This window comes from Mesoplodon mirus (assembly GCF_964341445.2).
Source record: "Mesoplodon mirus genome assembly, chromosome: 2".
NCBI lineage: Eukaryota > Metazoa > Chordata > Mammalia > Artiodactyla > Ziphiidae > Mesoplodon > Mesoplodon mirus.
In genome coordinates, this window is record NC_138977.1 from 214,283,770 (window position 1) to 214,307,011 (window position 23,242).

General features: G+C 37.2%; 1 protein-coding gene across 1 annotated transcript in view; it reads left to right on the plus strand.

Moving 5' to 3' along the window:
* NHLRC2 (NHL repeat containing 2) overlaps nucleotides 1-23,242 on the plus strand; it is a 66,068-nt gene that overhangs the window by 33,762 nt on the left and 9,064 nt on the right. The window contains exons 6-10 of the mRNA XM_082631902.1: nucleotides 13,193-13,292; nucleotides 16,457-16,688; nucleotides 17,257-17,379; nucleotides 18,295-18,504; nucleotides 19,839-20,058. Coding sequence (XP_082488028.1) covers nucleotides 13,193-13,292; nucleotides 16,457-16,688; nucleotides 17,257-17,379; nucleotides 18,295-18,504; nucleotides 19,839-20,058 — 885 coding nt within the window. The remainder of the gene's footprint in view (nucleotides 1-13,192; nucleotides 13,293-16,456; nucleotides 16,689-17,256; nucleotides 17,380-18,294; nucleotides 18,505-19,838; nucleotides 20,059-23,242) is intronic.

Below are 23,242 nucleotides of genomic sequence, written 5' to 3' on the forward strand. Positions count from 1 at the left end.
CTTTTACTAGTTATTTTATGCTTTTATACCAATGACTTGGGATTTGTTAATTGCATAAAAACAAAGCCAGCAGTAATATATAGAAGATAGAGTAAATATATCATTATATATTACATGTAACATTACATACATATTATATTTTATGCACAAGATAGGGTATGTATTTCTCTAATGTTAAAGAATTTCATCTTAGTTGCAGCTTCCAATTAAGATAGTTCTGAATATTCTGAAATTGGACGGATTATAGTTTCAGAATTTCAAAAGATTATTCACACACTATACTGTTTAACAATGTCCTTTTTATTTACTGTCATGTGAAAAATCAAGAAATGACAGCGGGGTTTTTTTTAGATTATCAATAAAATTTTTATTTAATTATTATAGCTTCTTTTGAGTAGTTAAAAAAAACTTTACTTATATACAATGGAATATTACTCAGCCATAAAATGAATGAAATCTTGCCATTTGTGACAACATGAATGGATCTAGAGGGTGAGAAAGACAAATACTGTATAATTTCACCTATATGTGGAATCTAAAAACAAATGAGCAAACATAACAAAACAAAGAGAGTCATAGATACAGAGAACAAACAGGGAAGGGGATGGTGGGGATGAGTGAAATAGGTGAGGAAAATTGAGGTACAAATTTCCAGTTACAAAAGAAATGAGTCACAGGGATGCAATTTACAACATGAGGAATATAGTCAATAATAATACAGTATCTTTGGTAAATAGACTTACCGTGATCATTTTGCAATGTATAGAAATATCAAATCACTACGTTGTGTACCAGGAGCTATCGTAGAGTTGTAGTCGATTATACTTCAAAAAACAAACAAACGCATAGAAAAAGAGATCAAATTTATGGTCACCAGAGACAGGGGTGGAGGATTTGGGTGAAGGTGGTCAAAAGGTACAAAATTCCAGTTATGAGATACATAAGAAGTAGGGCTATAATGTACAACATGATTAATATAACTAACAATGCTGTATGTGTGTACGAAAGTTGTTAAGATGCGTAAGTCCTAAGAGTTCTCATCACAAGGAAAACAATTGTTTTTTCTTTTCTTTTTTAATCTATATGAGGTGATGGATATTCACTAAACTTAATGTAATTATTTCATGGTGTATGTAAGTCAAATCATTATGTTGTACGTTTTAAGCTTATACAGTGCTATATGTGTCAATTATATAAATAAAACTGGAAGACAAAGTTAAGATTAAAAAATAAAACTTAATTTAAAAAGTAAACACTTTATCCTACTGAATTACTTAGATAATTGAAAATGAGATTTGCCTCATTTTTTACAATCTTTGTTACCTATATATTACTTGACTAAAAGATAATCCAGGAGTGCTAGTACTCTTTATTTTTCACTGGCCCTCAGTGTTGCTGACATGGTTATCTACATGTTTAAAACCAGAGTAATGAAGAAAGAAATTTAGTAGAATATATTGAAAATGGAACTTGGAGCTAAATGGTTTGTATGATTTTAATATATTGATAGAGTGACTTAAGCACCATCTTAGTTGGATGATTTTACATTTGAGATAATTTTTTTATGATGCCAATTTGGTTATAATTCAAAGACCTTAATTTTTTCATTGTGATTAACTTTTTATAAAGCTTTTAATATTTATGAAGTAACTGAATGAACTTCTGGTACTACCTGCACTTGATCTATGTAACTTAGGTATTTTGTGTAAGTTATTTTTGAAAATTCCATTTTTGGAATTTGGTGCCCTAATAATGAGTTGTTTTAGTGGTTCACAGTGGGGAGGGGTTGAGAAGGTAGAGGGAGCAGTGTGTCTCAGGAGCAATCAATAAGGGGATATATTACATGTAGAGATTTTAAAAACAATAAGAAAACCAACTATACCTCGATCTTCTTTTTATCACCATGCACCAGCAATTCTAAATAATTTCAAGGTTAAAAATACTCATCCCCATCAGGACTTAACTGGACTTGCCTCCCTGCTTTTGGTACACACCTGAGCTATTTGAACATAATCTTATAGATGGAAAAACAGTCTGAAATATATCTTAGTAAAATAGTCAAAGTGGATGAGAACTGTTATTTTGGTATATTATTACCTTCCCTCAAGGAAAAAAAAATTCTCTTAATATGTAAGCCCCCAGTGATTTATAGTTAATAGTCCATATAGCAATTCAGTTATTGATATTTATATTTTACATCTTACAGGCTGTAATTGTCTGTCAGTAATTGCCACAGTAAAGCTTCATAAGAAATCATCCCCAAACTCATATAAACCTAAACATTTATTTCTCACTTACATACAGGGTTGGGGTTCAGTTGATCAAGGCCGAGCCTGGGCTTAGTTCCAGACTGTTTTTTGGGTCCAGATCTGCTCCATTTGTTTCTCCTTTTCCTTGAGCCAGTAGCTGACTGAGGTATATTCTTTTGGCAAAAGGCAGGAGCCCAGGAGAGTAAGCCCAGTTACACACATTTAAAGCTTTTGCTCATGTCATATCTGCTTACCTACTGTCATTAAAGCAAGTCACATAACTAAGCTCAAAGTTATGGGGCAGGGATATGCACTTTGCCTACAGTGAGGCAATGGCAAGGGTGTGGTTGTATTATTACCACAGAGGAATAAAGACTTGAGACCAGTAATTCAATCTGTTACATATTTCAGAATTTACATTGCTTAAAAACAGGGTGGGGCTTCCCTGGTGGCGCAGTGGTTGAGAGTCCGCCTGCCGGTGCAGGGGACACGGGTTCGTGCCCCGGTCCGGGAAGATCCCACATGCCACGGAGCGGCTGGGTTCGTGAGCCATGGCCACTGAGCCTGCGCGTCCGGAGCCCGTGCTCCGCAACGGGAGAAGCCACAACAGTGAGAGGCCCGCATACCGCAAAAAAAAAAACCAAAACAAAACAGGGTGTACTTTACCGGATGCTTTACTAAGTTGGATTTATTTAATAGAGTACTTATTTTTATAGGCTAAAATTGTTTCAGTCATACTTTATGGCATGGAATTTCTGGTTGTTTATCTCGTATTGAGAGTGTACCCAAATTGCTTTCCAAGGAAAATATTGGCTCTGTTGACAAGTACTCCCTCAGCTTCCAACTGGAGTGATGTGCTGAGGCTTGTGTCTTTATTAAGCTCAGCTTTTAGAAAAGGAAGTGAATCCTACCTTAGCTCAATAGATCATTAAAAGCATATGGTTCCACATTTAACTTACAGTTTAAATTAGCTTCACTCCAGGTACTTGGTAAGAGGAGTAATCTTGAACGCACTTAAATGAGCTCAACACCTTTCAAAATGCTAAGAGAAAATGGTTTTCAAGTACTGTATGAAGGACCTACAATCACAATGACTACAAGAGTTTTTAACCTTGAGTTATATACCCAAGGCATTCGTGGTTAGATTTTGCGAAGTACTTAAATTTCCCAGAAATCCTATTTAAGGTTTGGGGGAGTTGGTCAGATTCTCATCAGTTTCAAAGTGGTGTGTTACCCCAAAACATTTTAAGAGCTGCTGCTTTAAATCACTCTGAAGTCTAATCCTGGATTAATGCATATTGTCAGAGTATGGGGAAATTAGATCATAGAATAATTGCTCTCCTTACAATTGTTTTTACTAAACTATATTCTGACATCATGTCATTCATTTAAAAATATATTAACACATCAACATATCTTACATTCATTTATATGTGTATATGTTTCATATTATATATTTCATCAAAACACAGTCCTGTGGGACTTCTGAACTGTTTTTACTATAAGGGTTTGCTGCTAATTTCAGTTATTATCTTATAAATAACCTATGTGATTATCTACTAGAGAATTTTTCTGTGTTATAGATAATTATGTTTTTTTCTAAGTATCAAGTTTGTTTTTAAGCTCCTGGATAATTTGAATATCATAACTGATTGTGTTTGCATTGTTATATTGATTCCTAGGAAACTTAGAGACAGATTTGTCTCTAGCAAAGTGTAATGGAAACATGACATTCATTTTTTAATATTACTTGGCTGCATCTTTCTTTTCTACTCTATTTACCTATTGCTTCAATTTTCTTATTTTAAATTTATTTATCTTACTAGGGTTTATTTCCTTGTAAACTACCTGAATACTTTGTGAAATAAAAGTAGAAGTAAATAAATCCAGTAGAGTAATTTACTGAACTGATTGGGTATGATAATTGATCCATGTGGGAAAAAAAATCTGTTAATCATAAAACTAAAAATGCTTTAAGAACTATAAATGTACATTTATAGAATGTACATTTTTAACCAGTCTTTTGATGTTTAAGTGTGTCTTTTCTGACTGTCTTATACCAATCACAATGTATTGTTTTGGTTTCCTTAAACTGTGATGAGTTTTTAAAACACCTGCAAAGAAAACAGGGCTGAAATTTTTAAAACCTATTCTTTCCAATTGTCTTTCCACATCTTATTCACTAACAATTTGACTTTGCTACTTGCCTTTACTGTCTTTCCAAAGTATTAACTTTGTTTTCAGAGGAAAAACTTCCTTCCAATTCATTCATATTGAATTGGTTTGAATGTATTTAAATTATGTAATTGTACAACTGGTTTAAGCAGATGTGGGATTAAATGCAACTTGAAGGGGACTGTGGTTAAGAAAAATTGTTCTTGTAAGCACTTAAATTCTTTAATACTTTAAGAATTATATAGAATATTTCTGAAATTCTACCATAGTTAGGAATATGAGAAAGGATGGAATTATCAGAAGGAAAACATGAAAAATAGATAAGGTATTGTGGTATCTTCATATATTAAGCTGTTCTGCAGTGCAAACAATGGACCACAGCTACACCTGACAGCATGGAGAAGTATCAGGAAATCTGTTGAGTGGAAAAAACACCTTTTATAGAGTGTTCAGTAGCAAGCAAGACTAACTATACATTGAGAGATCCATTCAGACATGGTAAAATTTTTAAATCAAAGAAGATAACGAAAAACACATTTTTAGACTGGTAGTTCCTTCTGGGAAGAGGAGGAGGATATGCTCACAGAGGGATGCAGAAAGTTTTCAAATAATCTTCCCTTTTCTTGAGCTGGTGTTGTGCACATGGATGTTTAGTTATTATTTAAACTTGATGTAGAACAGTTATCCATTCATATGCATATTTAAGTAAAAATTAAACCTTAAAAGGAAAGAAAATAGATCAGATAAAGAGAGTGAAAAATAACAAAGACAAATATACAGTTGAATATATACCCCACCAAGAGACTCAGATAATGAACAGCATACTTCGAAAAGAGATTAGGGAAAGGGACTTGAAATACCTCTGATTATTTTAAATATATATGTAATATGTAAATGTGTTTGTGTTTGTATTTTAAATAGTACCTGAATATTTAACCTAATTATGCCATTACAGTGATAAAAGCATGGAAATAATTCACATAAATTGATTTTTACAAAAAATCACTTTATAAAAGTTATTTTCATCTTTGTCCATTTTTGATTACCACTCTAAATATGGTCAAAACTTTATAATGCACTAAAAATAATTTAAAATAACTCCAATAAATTCATTTTTTCACCAGAAACATTGCCATGTTTCTAAAATGCATATCAAGTCTGTGCTGTCTCCACTCATGCCAGACAATAACCTGAGAATATTTCTTATCGTAAAGGTCAGAACCCCTGCTAGTCTCTAAGTACTTCAGACTTCACCTGATTTAAAATCATTTACAAAAAGGATAGTGTGCCCAAATCCCATTAACCTTCCTTGGCCCTTTAATCAGCATTTCCCTAGATAGACATTTAGTTGTACTTATTTGACCTTTAATGATTGAAATCCAACTATTTAGTATGCTAGTCTGGTAATCTACAGCTTAGATAATATGCTTCTCTGACTTCCATTAATATGCTCTAAATAAAATACATTTATCCTCTTATCAGGTGATACAAAATTTTTTTGAGGAATAAATTTTATATAATGTGACTAGTGTGTTTTTATTTTAACAAAATAAAAACAGTTGTAGGGCTTCCCTGGTGGCGCAGCGGTGGAGAGTCCGCCTGCCGATGCAGGGGACACAGGTTCGTGCCCCGGTCCGGGAAGATCCCACATGCCACGGAGTGGCTGGGCCCGTGAGCCATGGCCGCTGAGCCTGCATGTCTGGAGCCTGTGCTCCGCAACGGGAGAGGCCACAACAGTGAGAGGCCCACGTACCGCAAAAAAAAAAAAAAAAAACAGTTGTAGTGTTTTTATATCTGGATAACTATTATCACACTGATTTGGTGTTTATAAGGTTTTTTTCCAGTCTGAATGATGAGGTAATAATTTACAGAAAGTAACATTTACCCTTAATAGGTGTAAGTTCTATTATGAAGTATCTTTATAACCATTGCTACAATCAATATAGAATATTTCCATCACCCCAAAAAGTTCTCTTATGACTCTGTTCAGTCTCCCTCCCTCCCCCTCTACCACCCACTTTACCCACTCCATCCACTGGCAACAATGATTTCTTGTTCCTCAGTATAGTTTTGTATGTCTGGTTTCTTTCAGTTACCATAATCTTTTGCGATTCATCCATGTTCTTGCATGTGTCAGTAGTACTTTTTTATTGCTGAGTAGTATTCCATTGTACAGCTGTACCACAATTTGTTTATTAATTCACCAGTTGGTAAGCATTTCAGCTGTCTCTGGTTTATGGCAATTATGATTAAAGCCTCTATAAATGTTTGTGTACAGGTTTTTATGTGGACATATATTTTCTCTTGAGCAAATGCTTAGGAATGAAATTGCTAGATCATATAAGTGTATGTGTAATTTTATAAGAAACTGCCAAACTGCTTCCCAAAGTTGCTGTTTTCTTAAAAATCCCATGTCTGGCTGGAATAATTTTGCTTTTGCTTGAAGAACTAACTTTAACATTTCTTGTAGCACATGTCTGCTAACAATGATTTCTCTTGGCCCTTTCTTTGGAGGGGGAGGGTCTGAAAAAGTAATTAGCATTCATTTTTGAAAGCTATTTTTACTCCATAAATAAGTCTGGATTGGCTTTTTTTCTTTTTTTTTTGATATTTTAAAGATGTCATTCCACTGTGTTATAGCTTACATAGTATAAACAAGAAGTCTGATTTAATTCTTTTCCTAGTTCCTTAGTATAAAAAATGTGTTTTTTCCTCTGGCTGCCTTCAAGATTTTCTTTTTGGTTTTCAGCAGTTTGATTGATATGTCTAGGAGTTATCCTGCTTAGGATTCTTGATGTCCTTCGTTATTTGGAAAAATTCTCAACCATTATCTTCTCAAATAGTTTTTCTGCTCCTTTCTCTTCTTTCTAGGATTTCAGTTACTCATATGTTAGATTCTAATATTATATTCAACAACTTTTACATATTATGGTTTTGCGTTTTTTTAAATTTTCACCCTTTATTCTCTTTGTGTTTCAGTGTACATAATTTCTGTTGATTTATCTTTAGGGTCATTGATTGTTTCCTCAGCTGTGTCTAGTCAACTGATGAGCTTGTTGAAGGATTTTTTCATTTCTGATATTATTCTTTTTCTAATAGTATTTCCATTTTAATATTTCTTAGAGATTTCATTTATCTGCTCAAATTCCCCATCTATTTAGGTATATTGGCCATCTTTTTCTCTGGATTCTTTACCATAGTAAGCATAGTGATTTCAAAGTCTGTGTCATAGATCTAAATTTCAGATCAGCTCTGAGTCTGTTTCTGTTGATTGCTTTGTCTCTTGAAAATGGTTTTTTGTTTTTTTATTTTGTTTTGCTTACATTTATGTGCATCTTCTCATTTTTTGTTAAATTCCAGTCATGCGTGGAACTATAGACGCTGAGATCAATAGTATTTGTCATTATTATGGGAGGTCGAGTCAATTTAGTCAGAAGCTGGCCTGGATCTGGATTTTATTATTGCTGTGAGTTCTGTCAAATCACCATAGCTTTCACGGTCCTCTAGCAGTGGGCTGTTGCCTAAGCCTGGAGGGCTAGATGCTAGAGACTTTTTCTTAGTGTTAGTACTCCACCGTCAGCTTTCAGTCAGCCAGCACAGATCCCCGAGGGATAGACTGCTGCTGTCTTTCTGTACTAGGTTGCATTGGGGCTAAGGGAGAGTTCTCTGTTGTTCTGGTGAGCCTCAGTCTTAGGGAGGCACTATGTGCCTGGGCCTCCATGAAACGAGGTGGAGAGCTTAGAGCTTTTTCAGTGATTCTGTTCCTTCTCTCTCTGGCAGCTAAACTCTGTCTTATATTTGTGAGTGGTTTTGCAGTGTTTCCCACTTCTCTCCCAGCAGTGGGAAATCTCTACTTGGTGTCTGGGGTCTTTGGCCAAAGACATTTCCTTGCCTCTCCCCCAGAAGTAGAGAGATTTCTTTTTTTCTCCTCTCCACCTCCTCCAGTTATAATTAGTCTTTTCCTGTGCCCTGGCAGTGACAGACTTTGTTGCTTTTTCCTAGTGGATTAAGGCTTTGCTTTACAGGGGAGATTTAGAAGCTGTGCAGAAAAAAACATTTACACTAATGGATGATTTCACAGGTGCCATTAAGAGGGTTCTAGTCGGTGGGATCTATTTTGGTCATAGTTGCTTAAAATAACACAGAATTTGTAAAAGCTGGACTGCAGGTAATTTTTATATTCATATTTCATTTGCTGATTTTGTTCCTGTTTTCTGAAACTATTTCACTAATCCTTGATAATTGATAATTATGAGGGATTTTGCCTTTAAAAATACTTAACTCCCAAAACCTTTTTAGCTATTGGCATTGTCCTTTTTTTATTTTTAATTTCTGACTGCTGTAAGTCAGTGATTCTAAGGACACTCTTTTTTTTTCTTTAATAAATTTATTTTATTTATTTTTGGCTGCGTTGGGTCGTCGTTGCTGCACATAGGCTTTCTCTAGTTGCGTCAAGAGAGGGTTACTCTTTGTTGCGGTACAAGGGCTTCTCATTGTGGTGGCTTCTCTTGTTGCAGAGAACGGGCTCTAGGCACATGGGCTTCAGTAGTTGTGACTCACGGGCTTAGTTGCTCCACAGCATGTGGGATCTTCCTGAACCTGGGATCGAACCTGTGTCCCCTGCATCGGCAGGCGGATTCTTAACCACTGCGCCACCAGGGAAGTCCCAAGTGCGCTCTTAATTTAAGGTTGAAATGTTCATGATTGCCACATTCTTGTTAGAAGGAACTAATACCTATACTTGGTGATACAACTATATACTTTTTTTTTTTTTTTTTTTTTTTTTTTTGCTGTACGCGGGCCTCTCACTGCTGTGGCCTCTCCCGTTGCGGAGCACAGGCTCCGGATGCACAGGCTCAGCGGCCATGGCTCGCGGGCCCAGCCGCTCCGCGGCATGTGGGATCTTCCGGGATCGGGGCACGAACCCGTGTCCCCTGCATCGGCAGGCGGACTCTCAACCACTGCGCCACCAGGGAAGCCCTATATACTTTTTTAAAAAATAAATTTATTTATTTTTATTTTTTGCTGTGTTGGGTCTTCGTTTCTGTGCGAGGGCTTTCTCTAGTTGCGGCAAGCGGGGGCCACTCTTCATTGCATCGCGCGGGCCACTCACTGTCGCGGCCTCTCTTGTTGTGGAGCACAGGCTCCAGACGCGCAGGCTCAGTAGTTGTGGCTCATGGGCCGAGTTGCTCCGCGGCATGTGGGATCTTCCCAGACCAGGGCTCGAACCCGTGTCTCCTGCATTGGCAGGCAGATTCTCAACCACTGCACCACCAGGGAAGCCCCTACTTTTTTTTTTTTTTAAGCTGAGGGGAAAGTCAAGAGACTTCTTCCCAACAGGATGGAAATCTTATTTTTTATTTTATTTTATTTTACTTATTTATTTTTGGTTGTGTTGGGTCTTTGTTGCTGTGCACAGGCTTTCTCTAGTTGTGGCGAGCGGGGGCTACTCTTTGTTGTGGTGTGCAGGCTTCTCATTGTGGTGGCTTCTCTTGTTGCAGAGCACAGGCTGTAGGTGCACAGGCTTCCATAGTTGTGGCACGCAGGCTCTAGAGCACGGGCTCAGTAGTTGTGGCACGTGGGCTCTAGAGCGCAGGCTCAGTAGTTGTGGTGCACAGACTTAGTTGTTCCATGACATGTGGGATCTTCCCGGACTAGGGATCGAACCCGTGTCCCCTGCATTGGCAGGAGGATTCTTAACCACTGCACCACCAGAGAAGTCCCACAACTATATACTTTAGATTTAAAAACCCAGGATGAACAATATAAACATGATTATTAGTTTGATAGACATTATAAATGCCAGACTACACCCCCCCCCCATTTTTTTTAACTCCCATTTTATTTACAAGAACAAACTCTTCAGCCCTCAGTGAAATGGTCAGGCAGGGTAAAAACTTCTTGAGTGGCAGTTTAGCAAGGAAGTGATGAGCCTGGACTCTGGGGCCAGACCACTTGGGTTCTAATTAGTTTCACATCTTAGTAGTTGTGTGACTTTGGACAAGTTACTCAGCCTCTTGATGCCTCAGTTTCCTCATCTAAATGGGAGATACTGATAGTATCTACCTCAAATGTTTATTGTGAGAATTATGAGAATTAATGTACGGAAAGCACCCAGAACAGTGCCTGGCACATAGAAAGTACTATATAAGTGTCTGTTGTTATTGTTGTTTGCTATAAGATTCTCATTTTAAAAATCTCAAGGAGATGTTGATAAGCTGAACCAAACCAAAAATGGAAAGGCAAGGGACTGGAAAAAATACTTGGAAGAGATTATTTGGCCACAGGCTATTCCAGAGGCTACAAGAAGACAAGGGCAGAAGCAGTGACCTAGCCACAGATACTGGAGTATAAAGCCTTGGTTACATTTGATCAGATCTCAATTTCTGATCACACATTAAAATGCACTTGGGTAATTGAATCCAAAGCTAAGTCCATGGAGCAGGGGTGGAAGGGAGAGAAAAGAGAACGGGCCAAGCAGAGTATTGGCCAGAAGAGCACAGGCTCACTTCTGTAGTTCCTTCATTCTGATCAGAACACTAATAACCTGGAATTGGACTCACTAATGGATTATTATTCCAGGTTTAGCTGTGTGAATACCAACAAATTATTTAACCCCTTTGAATTTCAATTTCTTTATAAAATGGAGATGATAATAATTAGACTTGCTAATGTTGTTAAAGGAAATAATCCATATAAAGTGCTGATTATTAGCTCAGTGCCTTAAACAGGAAATGTTCTGAATGGTTTTCATTTTCACCACCATGCCCCCCGTTGTCATTATCATCCTCATCAGCTGGTATGTAGAATCATAAACTCCTGAATCCCCACCTGACACAGCCTCTGCTTCTACACTATTTCTCATACCTCCAGCTTCTAAAGGAAATAAGTACACAGAGACCAAGACCAAACAGTTGCTCACACTGATATTACGATCAAGCTTTGGCCTCATAGGTAGACCCTAGTTGAACTAGCCTGGCCTGGTTGGAGAAGTAGATAATGGAGACCTGATTTGGTCTTTCACTCCTGTATATACCAACACAGCTCTTCTTTGGCAAAGTAGAGAGGCTTTAAACCCATGTCATCTTCTAATGATTATAGATTTATTTCCAATCTTTATGCTTTTTACTTCTTTTTCTTGTGTGAATTAGGACCTTCATATGATGCTAAATAAGTGTTGATAGCAGATCTCCTTGTCTCATTTCTGTTCTCAGGGGGAATGTCTTAGTTCGGGCTGCCATAACAAAATGCCACAGAGTGGGTGGCTTAAACAACAGAATTTTATTTTCTCACAGTTCTGGAGGCTAGAAGTCCAAGGTCAAGGTGCCAGCATGATTGGTTTCTGGTGAGAGCTCTCTTCTGGCTTATAGACGGTCACCTTCAACCTTTGTCTTCACATGGCAGGGGCAAAATAAAATAAAAGAATATAATAATGAAAAGCTTTTGATCTAGTTCTAAAGTGATTAAGCAGAGACTGAGTCCCCAGAATATATGGATGCCACTGTTACTTTAATATAAATTATGTTTATTAAAAATATTTGACTATGAAAAATTAAATGGAAATAAACTACTTTCCTTTAGATTTCATATGATAGCAGTTAACACAGCAAAAGAGGCAGCATGTTAAATAGACTTTCTTGTTGGACTTCCTGGGTTCAGATTCCAGTTCCTTCATTTACTAGCTCTGTGATCCTGGCAAGCTAGCTAACCTGTCTAAGCCTCAGTTTCTTTTGTAAAGGGCCTGTAGGAAGGGCCTTTTGAGAAGATTTAAGTGATAATCTCTGTAAAGTGCTTGGCACATAGCAACCACAATTTATTGACCATCAACATTATTTTTGTTAAATTAAATTAGACAAAATTTAAATAAACACAATTTAATTTTGTTAAAAGACACTTGAAAGTCATTCAAGTTAAGGAAGAAAAATTCCTTCTGGACACAACTACTTGAAGTTAAAGAAAGTACAAATAAAATAGCCTTTCCAAGATATTTATTTTGGCATATGTCTGACCAAATTATTTTAGTGAAAATGGCTCAACTACATGTAAAAGCTTCAGAATACAGCTTAATATTTTAAAAATAGAATTAATTTGAGAAACAGAGCCTTGTCACATTGTAATAAGTTGTAATATCAGTCTTACAAAACAGAAAATTATTTATTAATTTTAGAAAAGAGCTATATTGTAATATAGTGTACTCTTAGATTTATTACATGTCAACCATATCTTTTTGAAAAAGGTTCACAACAATTAAACAGTAGATTTTTAAAGAGCAGCAGTGATGTGAGTCTAAGTCTAAAAGCTAATACTGGGGTGGAAATATACATTTCTTAAACTATTAAAAGATACAGTCCTTTCATGAGAAATTGTTCAAAGAACTATTCCTATATTCCTAAAGCATGTAATTTAGGTACTTGAGTGCCAGAGTTTCTTTGGAGAGTGTGTGTCAACCCATTTCTTCTGTCACATAAAATAAGAAATCAGATGTTTAAAAACATTGTGCCCAGAGATGCAGGGGGACATTTTGCTATTAAGAATACTTCGGATTTCTGTGAATGTAAATTTATAAGTCTAAAGAAGTAAACTTCTCACGAGGAAAATGGGAAAATTTCCAAAATGACTTAAAACATTGCAAATATTTTTACTTTCTTCCATCAGATGATTTATAAACATACTACTGTCTTCCCTTAATTTAAATTTCTGAAAGATTGGGAATGTTTGTATTAACCAGATATATATATATATAGTAATTACTGTTTATTTTCATAAAGGTTCAGAGGTCCAAAGAGATGACATTCTGTGGATAGCCATGGCAGGGACTCATCAGATATGGGCATTCCTGTTGGACTGTGGCAGATTACCCAAGAAAAAGTAAGTGGTAACATTGGTAACATCTCTCTTTGGGTAAACATGGCATTCACAGAATTCCTTTTCCCGAAGTCTCCATCCTCATAGCTCTCACTGTACTAGTCAGGATGTGCTGGGCTGTGCTACCGTAACCAGCAGCCCAGGTCCCCAGTGGCTTAGGACGAGGTTTGTTTGCTGGGGGAGCACTACTCTGCCCCTCAGGCTGATGCAGCAGCCACCGTCTGGAGCTCTGCCAGCTGTCCTGGCAGAGAGAGAGGTGGTGAGTTGCTCACTGGCTCTGAAAACTCCTCAGAAGTGACACACATCACTTCTACTCACATTTCATCAGCCCAATTAAGGCTCGTGACCACACCCAACTTTGGGGAGCTTGGGAAGAGCGGTCCCACCGAGCATCTACAAGGAGAACTGGGAACATCTTTTATTTTAATGCATATTTCTAATATCCCTGATCATTAATTCAAATATTTGAAGACTGCATAGCAGAGTAGTTAATAGCTCAGGTTTTGTAGTCAGGCCTGAGATTGAGTCCTGGCTTTGCCACTTATTATCTACATGAGCTTAGGAGAGTCACTTTAACTTTCTAAGCCTCAGTTTCCTTATTTATGTCTACCTCATAGGCTTGTTTTGAGAATTAATATGTGTGAAGATCTCAGCCTAGTGCCTGGCATGTACAGTAAATGTTGGTAGCATTGCTGCCACTGTTAGGGATATAAAGCTGGAAAAGTAAAGTAGTGTCTCTACAAATTTTCTTGTGTTTTTTCTATAGAGCCTTTCCTATTCTCCCTAACACCCCAGCCTTTCTCTTTCCCTCCCTTCCCCTTCCCTGCCCTCCCCTCCCACCTCTCCCTTCTTCCCCTCTCTCTCCCTCTCACCCCTCTCTCTCTCACCTTCTGTTTTTGGTTGCAGTTATTTGTTTACATAACTGTTTTCTCCGAGTAGACTGCCTCTTAAAGGAAAGGACCCTTTCTCATTCACTTTTGTGTCCCCTGTACCTAGCACAGTATCTGACACATGATAGGAGCTCAGTAAGGGTCTGCAGAAGAAATAAATGAATGAAAGTCACAGACCATAAAGACTGTCAAACCACCCTAGAAAGTAAGTGCCAGTCACCTTAGTTACCTTTATCAGTAGAAAGGGGCAGTTATATAGATAATCCAAAATATCAGATAGTCTAAAGAGTGTATATGTGTGTGTTGCTTTGTACGAGGTTTTGCAACATTTAATCATTCATCTAACAAATATTTATTAAGCAAACTAGGCACTATGCTTGGCAGTAGGGATGAAATGATATGTTCACTATATTAAGAATAAAATGAAAAGATGTGGTTACTGTCCTCAGTGGGTTTTCAGAGGAAGAATCAGATCAGCCAACAAACAAAAAATAGTTGGGAAGTACAGGTGCTGTGTGCAAAAGGAATCACTGCAGTAGTCCTTTAAATTGAAGTTGTCCCTTATATAAATAAGAGGAACACCTGATATAAATAAGATCTGAGGTATCAAGGAAGGCTTCCTGGAAGATGGTACTAAACTAAAACCTGATAGAGAGTAGAAAGGAGTTCGGAAGAGTAGAGGTTTTCCAGGCAAGAAATGACCCTAGTGATGTCAGTAGCAGCCAGATCATGAAGTGCCTTGTGAGTCTTTTTTAGAGATTTGAAAGTTATTCTGCATACCTTTATCGAAAGTTTTAAGCTGGGAAGTGACATAAGACTTGTGTTTTTGAAAGAACACTGGCAGCATTTGGAGTGTGACAGTACTGGAGACAGAGATATACAGTGAGGGGGCGATTGCTGTTATCCAGGCCAGAGATGATAGTAGCCCAGTGACAGGACCGATAACATAAAAGATGAGGAAAAAAGTAGTAGCAGAGATGACCAGAATATGCTGTTGTAAGCGATGGCTGTTTTGGACCTAGATGGTCAAGAGTGGACTAAATTTCCACATAAGTAGAGTCACTTGTTTGCAATAGTGAAGTGTCCATTTGGATCACATTGACCTGTATTATAATTTTAAGGACGCTTTATCTTTATTTGTTACTGATCTTCAAGTGGTAATAACTCCTGAGCTTTTAGAAGTTACTGTTTCTCCCCACTCTTTCTACCTTTAATTAAGGGAACTCCTTTTTAAAATTGTTGTAACTCCTTTATTTGTTTGGCATATTCGTTATTACATGTATTTCTCTGAGTAGGTTATTTTTACGAGTTCCTTGAATAAATGGCTGTATTTATACATTTTGTATCCCTTTGCCTCCACTCCCAGCTCCCTACCTAAGTTAGCATTGGGATCATATCAACTAGTAAATGATATGATGGTCATTTTAGACTTTTGCATGTTGTGCCCTATTAGGAAATGATATACGTATAGTCTCTCATTATTTTGTATCTGAAGTCAGCTTCTTCCCTTCCCTCAACCCAGGACATTACCATGTCTTCCTTACAGTTCCTCTGACATAAACTTAGAAACCAAGGTATAAAACTTTCTCTGCATTACAGAAGGAATCATTACGATAGTCCTTTAAATAGAAATTTCCCTAGTGTATATAAGAAATGGATTTGTACAATCGATTAGTTAAAGCAGTGTAATCATCTTATATTATTTTCTTAAAATGAGTACCTGACTATCTTTCACAAATTATTCTTTTAATTCTTTTTCCTAGTCTCTACTTATATACAAGAAAATAAAACATTTTTAATGAAAATTTAAGCTTTAAACTATCAAGAGCTAGAAAAGGTTACCTAGATCTTTTTAATTCCCTTTCAGAACCTAATGTTGCATGAAGCTAAGAAGAGGTCAGGAAGTAAAGGTGGGATCTAGCTGTGCCTATCTCTGATCACTTGGAGGAAAAAAAAAACTATCCCATCAATGATATGATCTTTATTCTTATATTTCTAACTTTGTCAGTGATTTCCTGTCTTGCCATTGAGAATAGTTTCACTTTTGTGTATGTCAAAAATAAAAAAAGGTAGAAAGGTCCTTACACAGTGAATAAGTAAGTTAATGATTAGAAACGACAGTGAAAGGTGATTTGCACAATTTAGGCCAAGATCACTGGATTTTTTTTTTTGTATATAATGCTGTCACCATTGATTTCATCATTTACATTCATTTGTTTGATGAAATTGGACACAGTATAACAATGTTGACTTCACCTATGAATTTGTCTTTTTTAGTGAGTTAAAAAAAGGAACCTGCCTTCGGTTTGCTGGAAGTGGAAATGAAGAGAATCGAAATAACTCATATCCTCACAAAGCAGGTTTTGCCCAACCTTCAGGTCTTTCTCTGGCCTCAGAGGATCCCTGGAGCTGCCTGTTTGTAGCAGATAGTGAGAGCAGTACAGTGAGAACCGTCTCGCTGAAAGATGGAGCCGTGAAGCACCTTGTGGGAGGAGAGAGAGATCCCATGGTAATGAAAAGCACTCTCGTGTGGTGTGCCTGCTTAACAAGCTTGTGGTTTTCTGAACTGTGAAGAGTTAATAAAATTTAGGAAGGAGAAAGTTCTTGGCTTATCCATGTTAAAATGGAAGTCAAACCAAAGGAAATGTGAGTATGAAGAAATACAAGTAACAAAACCACCTAAGAAAATAAAATGACTCGACCTGATTATATATAAATGTCAAGGTTTCAGGGAAAAAGGAAGGATAAAATATTGATTACCAAGCAAGGGGAAAATGTAGATTAGATATGTGGCAGTAGGGTGGAAAGAGCACCAGATCAGTAGACTTGACCTGTTCCTGATCAAATATGTGATTTTTGTGAATAAAATTTCTAAGCACCACAAATTAATTCAAGTTCAGAATTCTATCATTTTTTTCTGATTTCAGTCAAATGCCCAACCCTATTTATATGAAATCAGACTTTTTCCCCTTTAAGTAGCATATACAGCTATCTTAATTTTCACTTTATACCCTAACAAAGCACTGTAAAAAATTTTAATACATGCTGTTTCTTTCTTTTTTTAAAAAAAATAAAAGAATTTATTTGCTTTTGGTGATGTTGATGGAGTAGGAATCAATGCAAAGCTTCAACACCCACTTGGAGTAACTTGGGACAAGAAAAGGAATTTACTTTACGTGGCAGACTCTTACAATCACAAGGTGAGTCTTGAAAGAATTATATAATACCCTGCTTTTCACTTGTGGTATTTAAAATGCTGAAAGATCTGTGAGCCTCCTACAATTGCCACTAAAATATAGCGAGGAATGACAGTTTTGGACAACAGTACATAAGCCTTTCTGTTCTTTTCTTGGTCCTTTCTTGCAGAGAGGATATGATGGTACTCTGAGCTGGGGGGAAAGGACTGAACAAATTCCCAATGACTGTAGCCAAAAATTGTGATTTGCAAGCCGTTAAAGCTGCTTAGTAACATGTTGAGTAAATGAGGAGAAGGCAGGTAGCAGGGAAATTAACATGTCAACTAACAAATGAACATTTTTGAGCCTTTGCATAGTTGCCACGCCTGTTAGCAAATAATTCCGTTTTCATCAGCATTTTCATTTTTTTTGTCTCTACTGCATTTTTACTGTGCATTTTTCCTTTTTATAAAGTCAGTGGAACCCAAATGTTAGTATTTTTGTGATGATAGACTGTGAATTTAATGTAATTGAAACACAGTGAGGAATCATTAAGTTTAACGTAAGTAGGCAAATCCTTAGCCAATGTTAGATATTCATGAGAAGAATGTCAGTTCAACTTTGTCCCATTGTGGGAAAAGAACATTAAAAAAATTTTTTTAATTCCATAAATAATTTCATCAAAGATTGCTTCTAGAAGACAGGATGTAACTGGGGATTTTATAGTGTTTAGCCCTCAGAATGAAATATCTCCTCTTAGACTGTAATTTGAATGTTTGGCTTTTCAAGAAAATATGGAAATGTCTGTTCTTTTTCTGAGATTTATTAAGAATACTAATGTCAATCAGGAATTCTCTGGCTTGCTTAATATGATACTTTTCCATACTACAAATGTGCAGTTGAGCTTCAGATATATAAATTTTTGTTCTATCTTCTTAGATTAAAGTTGTGGATCCAAAAACAAAAAACTGTACAACATTAGCGGGAACTGGAGATGCAAGTAATGTTATCGGATCCAATTTTACCGACTCAGCTTTTAATGAACCAGGAGGCTTGTGTATTGGAGAGAATGGTCAGTTATTATATGTGGCAGACACCAATAACCATCAAATTAAAGTGATGGATTTAGAAACAAAAACAGTTTCTGTGGTAAGTAATCTTTTTTTTAACTATTAAAGCCTTTTATATGAATAACTTTTTTTTTTTACAACTTTATTGGAGTATAATTGCTTCACAATGGTGTGTTAGTTTCTGCTTTATAACAAAGTGAATCAGTTATACATATACACCTGTTCCCATATCCCTTCCCTCTTGCGTCTCCCTCCCTCCCACCCTCCCTATCCCACCCCTCCAGGCGGTCACAAAGCACCGAGCTGATCTCCCTGTGCTATGCGGCTGCTTCCCACTAGCTATCTACCTTACGTTTGGTAGTGTATATATGTCCATGCCTCTCTCTTGCTTTGTGTGGTAAGTAATCTTTAAGTTAAAGGGCATCATTTTAAGAAAGATTCTAAGATCCTCAGCAACAGCAGAGGCACTTTTCGTTAGGCCATCTCTAGTGGTGAAAGTGAAACATGTGGGTAGAGTAGTGAGTGGGTGCCTATTCCAAGGATATCCTGTTATTTTTAAAATAAAAATTCCATTTGTGCCAAGAGTGTTTGAGGAAGATTCTAGAAGTTGGAGAGAATTTGATGAACTTTCAGAAAAGGAAAAAAAAAAGGACTCATGTGTTTTTAAATGTATGGACATACTGACACACTACACATACAAACTATGTGGGTTGGGTTGTTTAATCTTGGGTGTTTTTTTTTTTTAATGATCCTCTGACTAATGGGTAATCTTTGTTTCCTATGGTGAATCCATTACCAAATAATCTTTAAAGGAAGCTCTAGGAGCCACATTTCTCAAGACTTAAAAATAAGATTGGAAGAAACTTAAGTAAGTTCTAATTTTAAAGATATGGACATGGTCTCTAATACAAGTTACCCCTTTATATATCACATTTGCCTGGAAAAATGCAAGAGTTCTTTTTCTAAAATTCTAGGAATTTCCAAGATGTGTTTTAAAATAAAAACACAGATTCCCATCGTAAGTGTCATTTCTCTTGACATAGATCTCTGATATAATGACATCTTATAGTTGGCAATGAAAATTATAAGAGGGCGTATATTATATCCACTACATTTAAATTGATAAAGTTTTATTTTAATTTCCTGCTATCTATAAACATATTGGACAGTTAATTTAATTCAGTTTCATTCATAAATGTTGGCAGTTTTTTGGCCAGGATGAAATATTTTTCTGAACCTACAAAATAATCATGAGGAAATTTAAGTAAACACATTCTGATTCAGAAGAGAATGGCAATTAAGTTTCCTTAACACCGAATCTCATGTTTGTACTGAAGTCTGAAAATAAGCTCTGTCAGTCTATAATACTATAAAGTACTTGTGCTTTAAAAAACAGATTTTCTTGTTTTCTAGCTCCCAGTCTTCAGATCTGAAAGTGCTATGGTGGACGGCCCATTCCTAGTAGAAAAACAGAAGACCTTACCCAGACTACCTAAATCTGCTCCAGGCATTAGACTTTCCCCAGTGGCTGCATCTCCAGGGCAAACTCTTCAGTTCAAGCTAAGATTAGACCTCCCATCAGGAACAGAGCTAACTGAAGGAGCACCCAGTTGCTGGTTTCTATCAGCTGAAGGTATGACAATAATCTTGCAAATGCAAATATTTCATAAATTCTTGAGATTTGATCTAGTGATTTTTCTCATTTGTGATATGTTTACAGTTGGGCAGGATTTGAGGAAGGTCTTATAAAACAGAAAGATACAGATCGAACCCCACTTTAGCAGTTTTCTGTAGCCTTTGAGATTCTTTCTTTTATTAAATAACAGTGTAACTCACCTGAAGTTAATCATAATTGCTGCCATTTGCTATTAAGCAGATTCATTACATGAGACAGACTCATGTGGTCTTAGAATGTTAGGCCCTTGAATATTAGGGCTGAAAGGCACCAAAGGACACCATCTATTTTAAGACTCTTATTTTATAAATGAGGAGACTACGGGCTCAAAGAGATAAAGTGATTTGCTGAAGGGAATATATTGAATTAGGTCAAAAGATGGAATTTGAACCCAGCTCTGCTGGTTCTAAGTGTAGTGTCTTTTCCATTGTGCTACTCCATCTCAAACTAGCTCTAGGGTTATTAGCCCTAAAAACGAAATTAGTTTTTTAAAGACATAAAATTCAAAGCCACCAGTTACGCATTTGGGTGTTACAAAAGTTTCCAAACCTCACTCTTGGTTTCTGTACTTAACTCACCATGGTTTGTGGACCAGCACCAGTCCACAGACTATACTTTGGTGACCCTGTTCTAGAGCACTGCAGCATAAAGAGATCAACGAGGGAGGTAGGGACCACACAGAAGACTGAAGAGTGAATAAGCAAGTAGAAGCAAAACCAAGAGAGAGGGTAGTTTCCTGGAGCAGGTGTTTTAAGGAGAGAGTGATCAGCTGTGATGAATGCGATTGATAGATCAGGTGAAATAAGGACTAAGAATTGATCGTTGATTCAATGTTATAGTTAATTGATGTCCTTGACCAGGGCCGTTTCAGAGTGATGGAGGAGGTGCCTGATTAGAGCAGGTTAAAAAAGAATTGAAGGAGAGGAACTGGAGAAAGCAAATATAGATAGCTCTTTGAGGAGCTTAGCTAAAAAGATAAGGAAAAAGAGAGCAGTTGCCCGCAGGGGAAAACGGAGTTGAGAGAGCAGTGTGTTTGTTATATTGATGGCAAAGATCAGTAGAGGAAAGGACTGATGGTACGTGTTGCGGGGTATCCTTTAGGAGGATAGGAGAGGTGGCAGGCTGGCCTTTGCCAGGAATGTGGACCTCATTTCCACGGTAAGGAGGGAGGGCCCAGTGTGCGACCCGGAGATCTAGATGGGTAACTGTGGCGTGGATGCTTGTGGAAGCGCTCTTCTGCATGCTCTGTTTTCTTAATTATGGGGAAGCACGGCCATCAGATGAGAGTGGGAGTGAGAGATGGTGGGGGAGGTTTTGGAGGTTTGAAAAAGAAGAGGGTCAGGAGGGTGGGAGGGTGACCACATGAGGGAAATACAGTGTGATTGCTGAACGGCCGGGAGGCCGTGTTTGAGGCTGGCTGTCATGAATTGAAAGTTAGGCTAGTCCGCGTGGAGGCTGTTTGTCTCCAGTCAAGGTGAGGGACAAGGAGGCAGAAGTGTAGGTATTGGCTAAGCAGTTTAATCAGCAGGTCTCTGGGGTCCTGATCCGGTATTAATTATGATTGCCACTATACCACTAAATCTCACAGATTCTCTTCTAAAGAATTAAATTGATTTTTCCCTTGACTTTGATTTTTTTTTAATATATTCTTGCTTTTAACTGAATTAACTTGACACAAACTCTTTCTAATTCGGTACTTTGGTTGTTTTATTATTATCTTTCACTTTTCCAGATAGCGTCTGTCAAACGCTTTAGAGCTTTCAATTGCTGTTCATTTTATTTCAGTAGTATCATTAGGACTTGACTTACTGGTTATTAAGCCTGAAGCTGTGTTTTCTTCTCTAGGGATTCCAAAGGTAGAATTTGAGCCCCATTAACTTTCTTGCTACAAGAAATTGCATGCCAAAGCCATTGCTTAAAAGTATGCCATTCAAGTAGAAGAAAAAACATTGTTGGAGGAGGATGTGTAATTAAATACAGATGAATTACTATGATTAGAGTCCAGGCAGAGCCTTTGTCCTCAGTCACTGATTTGTGATCTTTTAATCTCAGAACATTTCCTGTTTGAGTCTATTCTCGAAAGTATTCAGTTACTGTAAATTATGTAAAGATTTGGGTGTGTGTTGGAATCACAGTGTGAACTTATTTCATGAATTTATAAGTAATCAGTATACTGCTTGTCTTCTAGCAGTGCTTTCCAACCTCTCTCACAGAGTAGACAACAATTTCAAAGTGAAACAGTACTAGTCCAGAGCTAAATTCTGACTTCTTGTCTCTAGTGATCTTGCTCTGTCCTAGTCTCCCACGCTCTTTCACAGGTTCTCCCTCAGTTTTGAATTTGCTGCCCAACTCCTCCTGTCTCATGCCCTCTCACACACTTTTCTTTTGTACATGACCCAGATCCAGGCTTTATGCCTTCTTACCTCGGTACCTTCTCAGAGCAGCAGCCACCGTCCTGCAACTGCCCGCTTGGTATCCACACCAAGAGAACAGAGAGACCTCGGTAGGCTAGCCAGAAGGAACTGCTGAGTGAGAGTTTGCTGGCTCTGGAGTGACTGACTGAGCCTGTGGGGAAATCACCCCCCTCTACTCCCCACAAAGGAGAGGGCTGAGCCGTGCAGTACTAGAGGATGTTTGGGCAGAAGAGAACACAAACCCTGGCCGTTCATTCCGCAGTCCTCGGTAGGCTCAGAGCAAGTCCTCAACTGCCAGTTTAACTGTTCTGCCTGGGTCCATTAGTCTGAAAGCAGTTCATCATTGGGAGATGACTGCTCTTTAACTGCACACAGAGAAATGAAATTAACAGTATTTTTTAATAGGATACTGGTAAATTAACATGTTTATTTTAACTCTGTCAAATACACAAGTTAATTAGTATCAAGTTATTGGAGTACAAAACAGGGATAGTATTAAAGGAAAGTGAAGTGATCTAAAGAGAAAATTCTTAGCTATTTTTAGCTGTCTATTTTAGATACATGTGATGTGTCTAAAAATTATCTAGAGAAACACTGTTTTATTTCTAGAATTGGACATTAAGATAGCGTAATTTACTATTTTCCTGTTTTCATTTAACGTATAAGAAATTCCCCCACTAACCTGCTCTCTAACAAAATCAAACATTAAAATAAAACATATTCCTCAG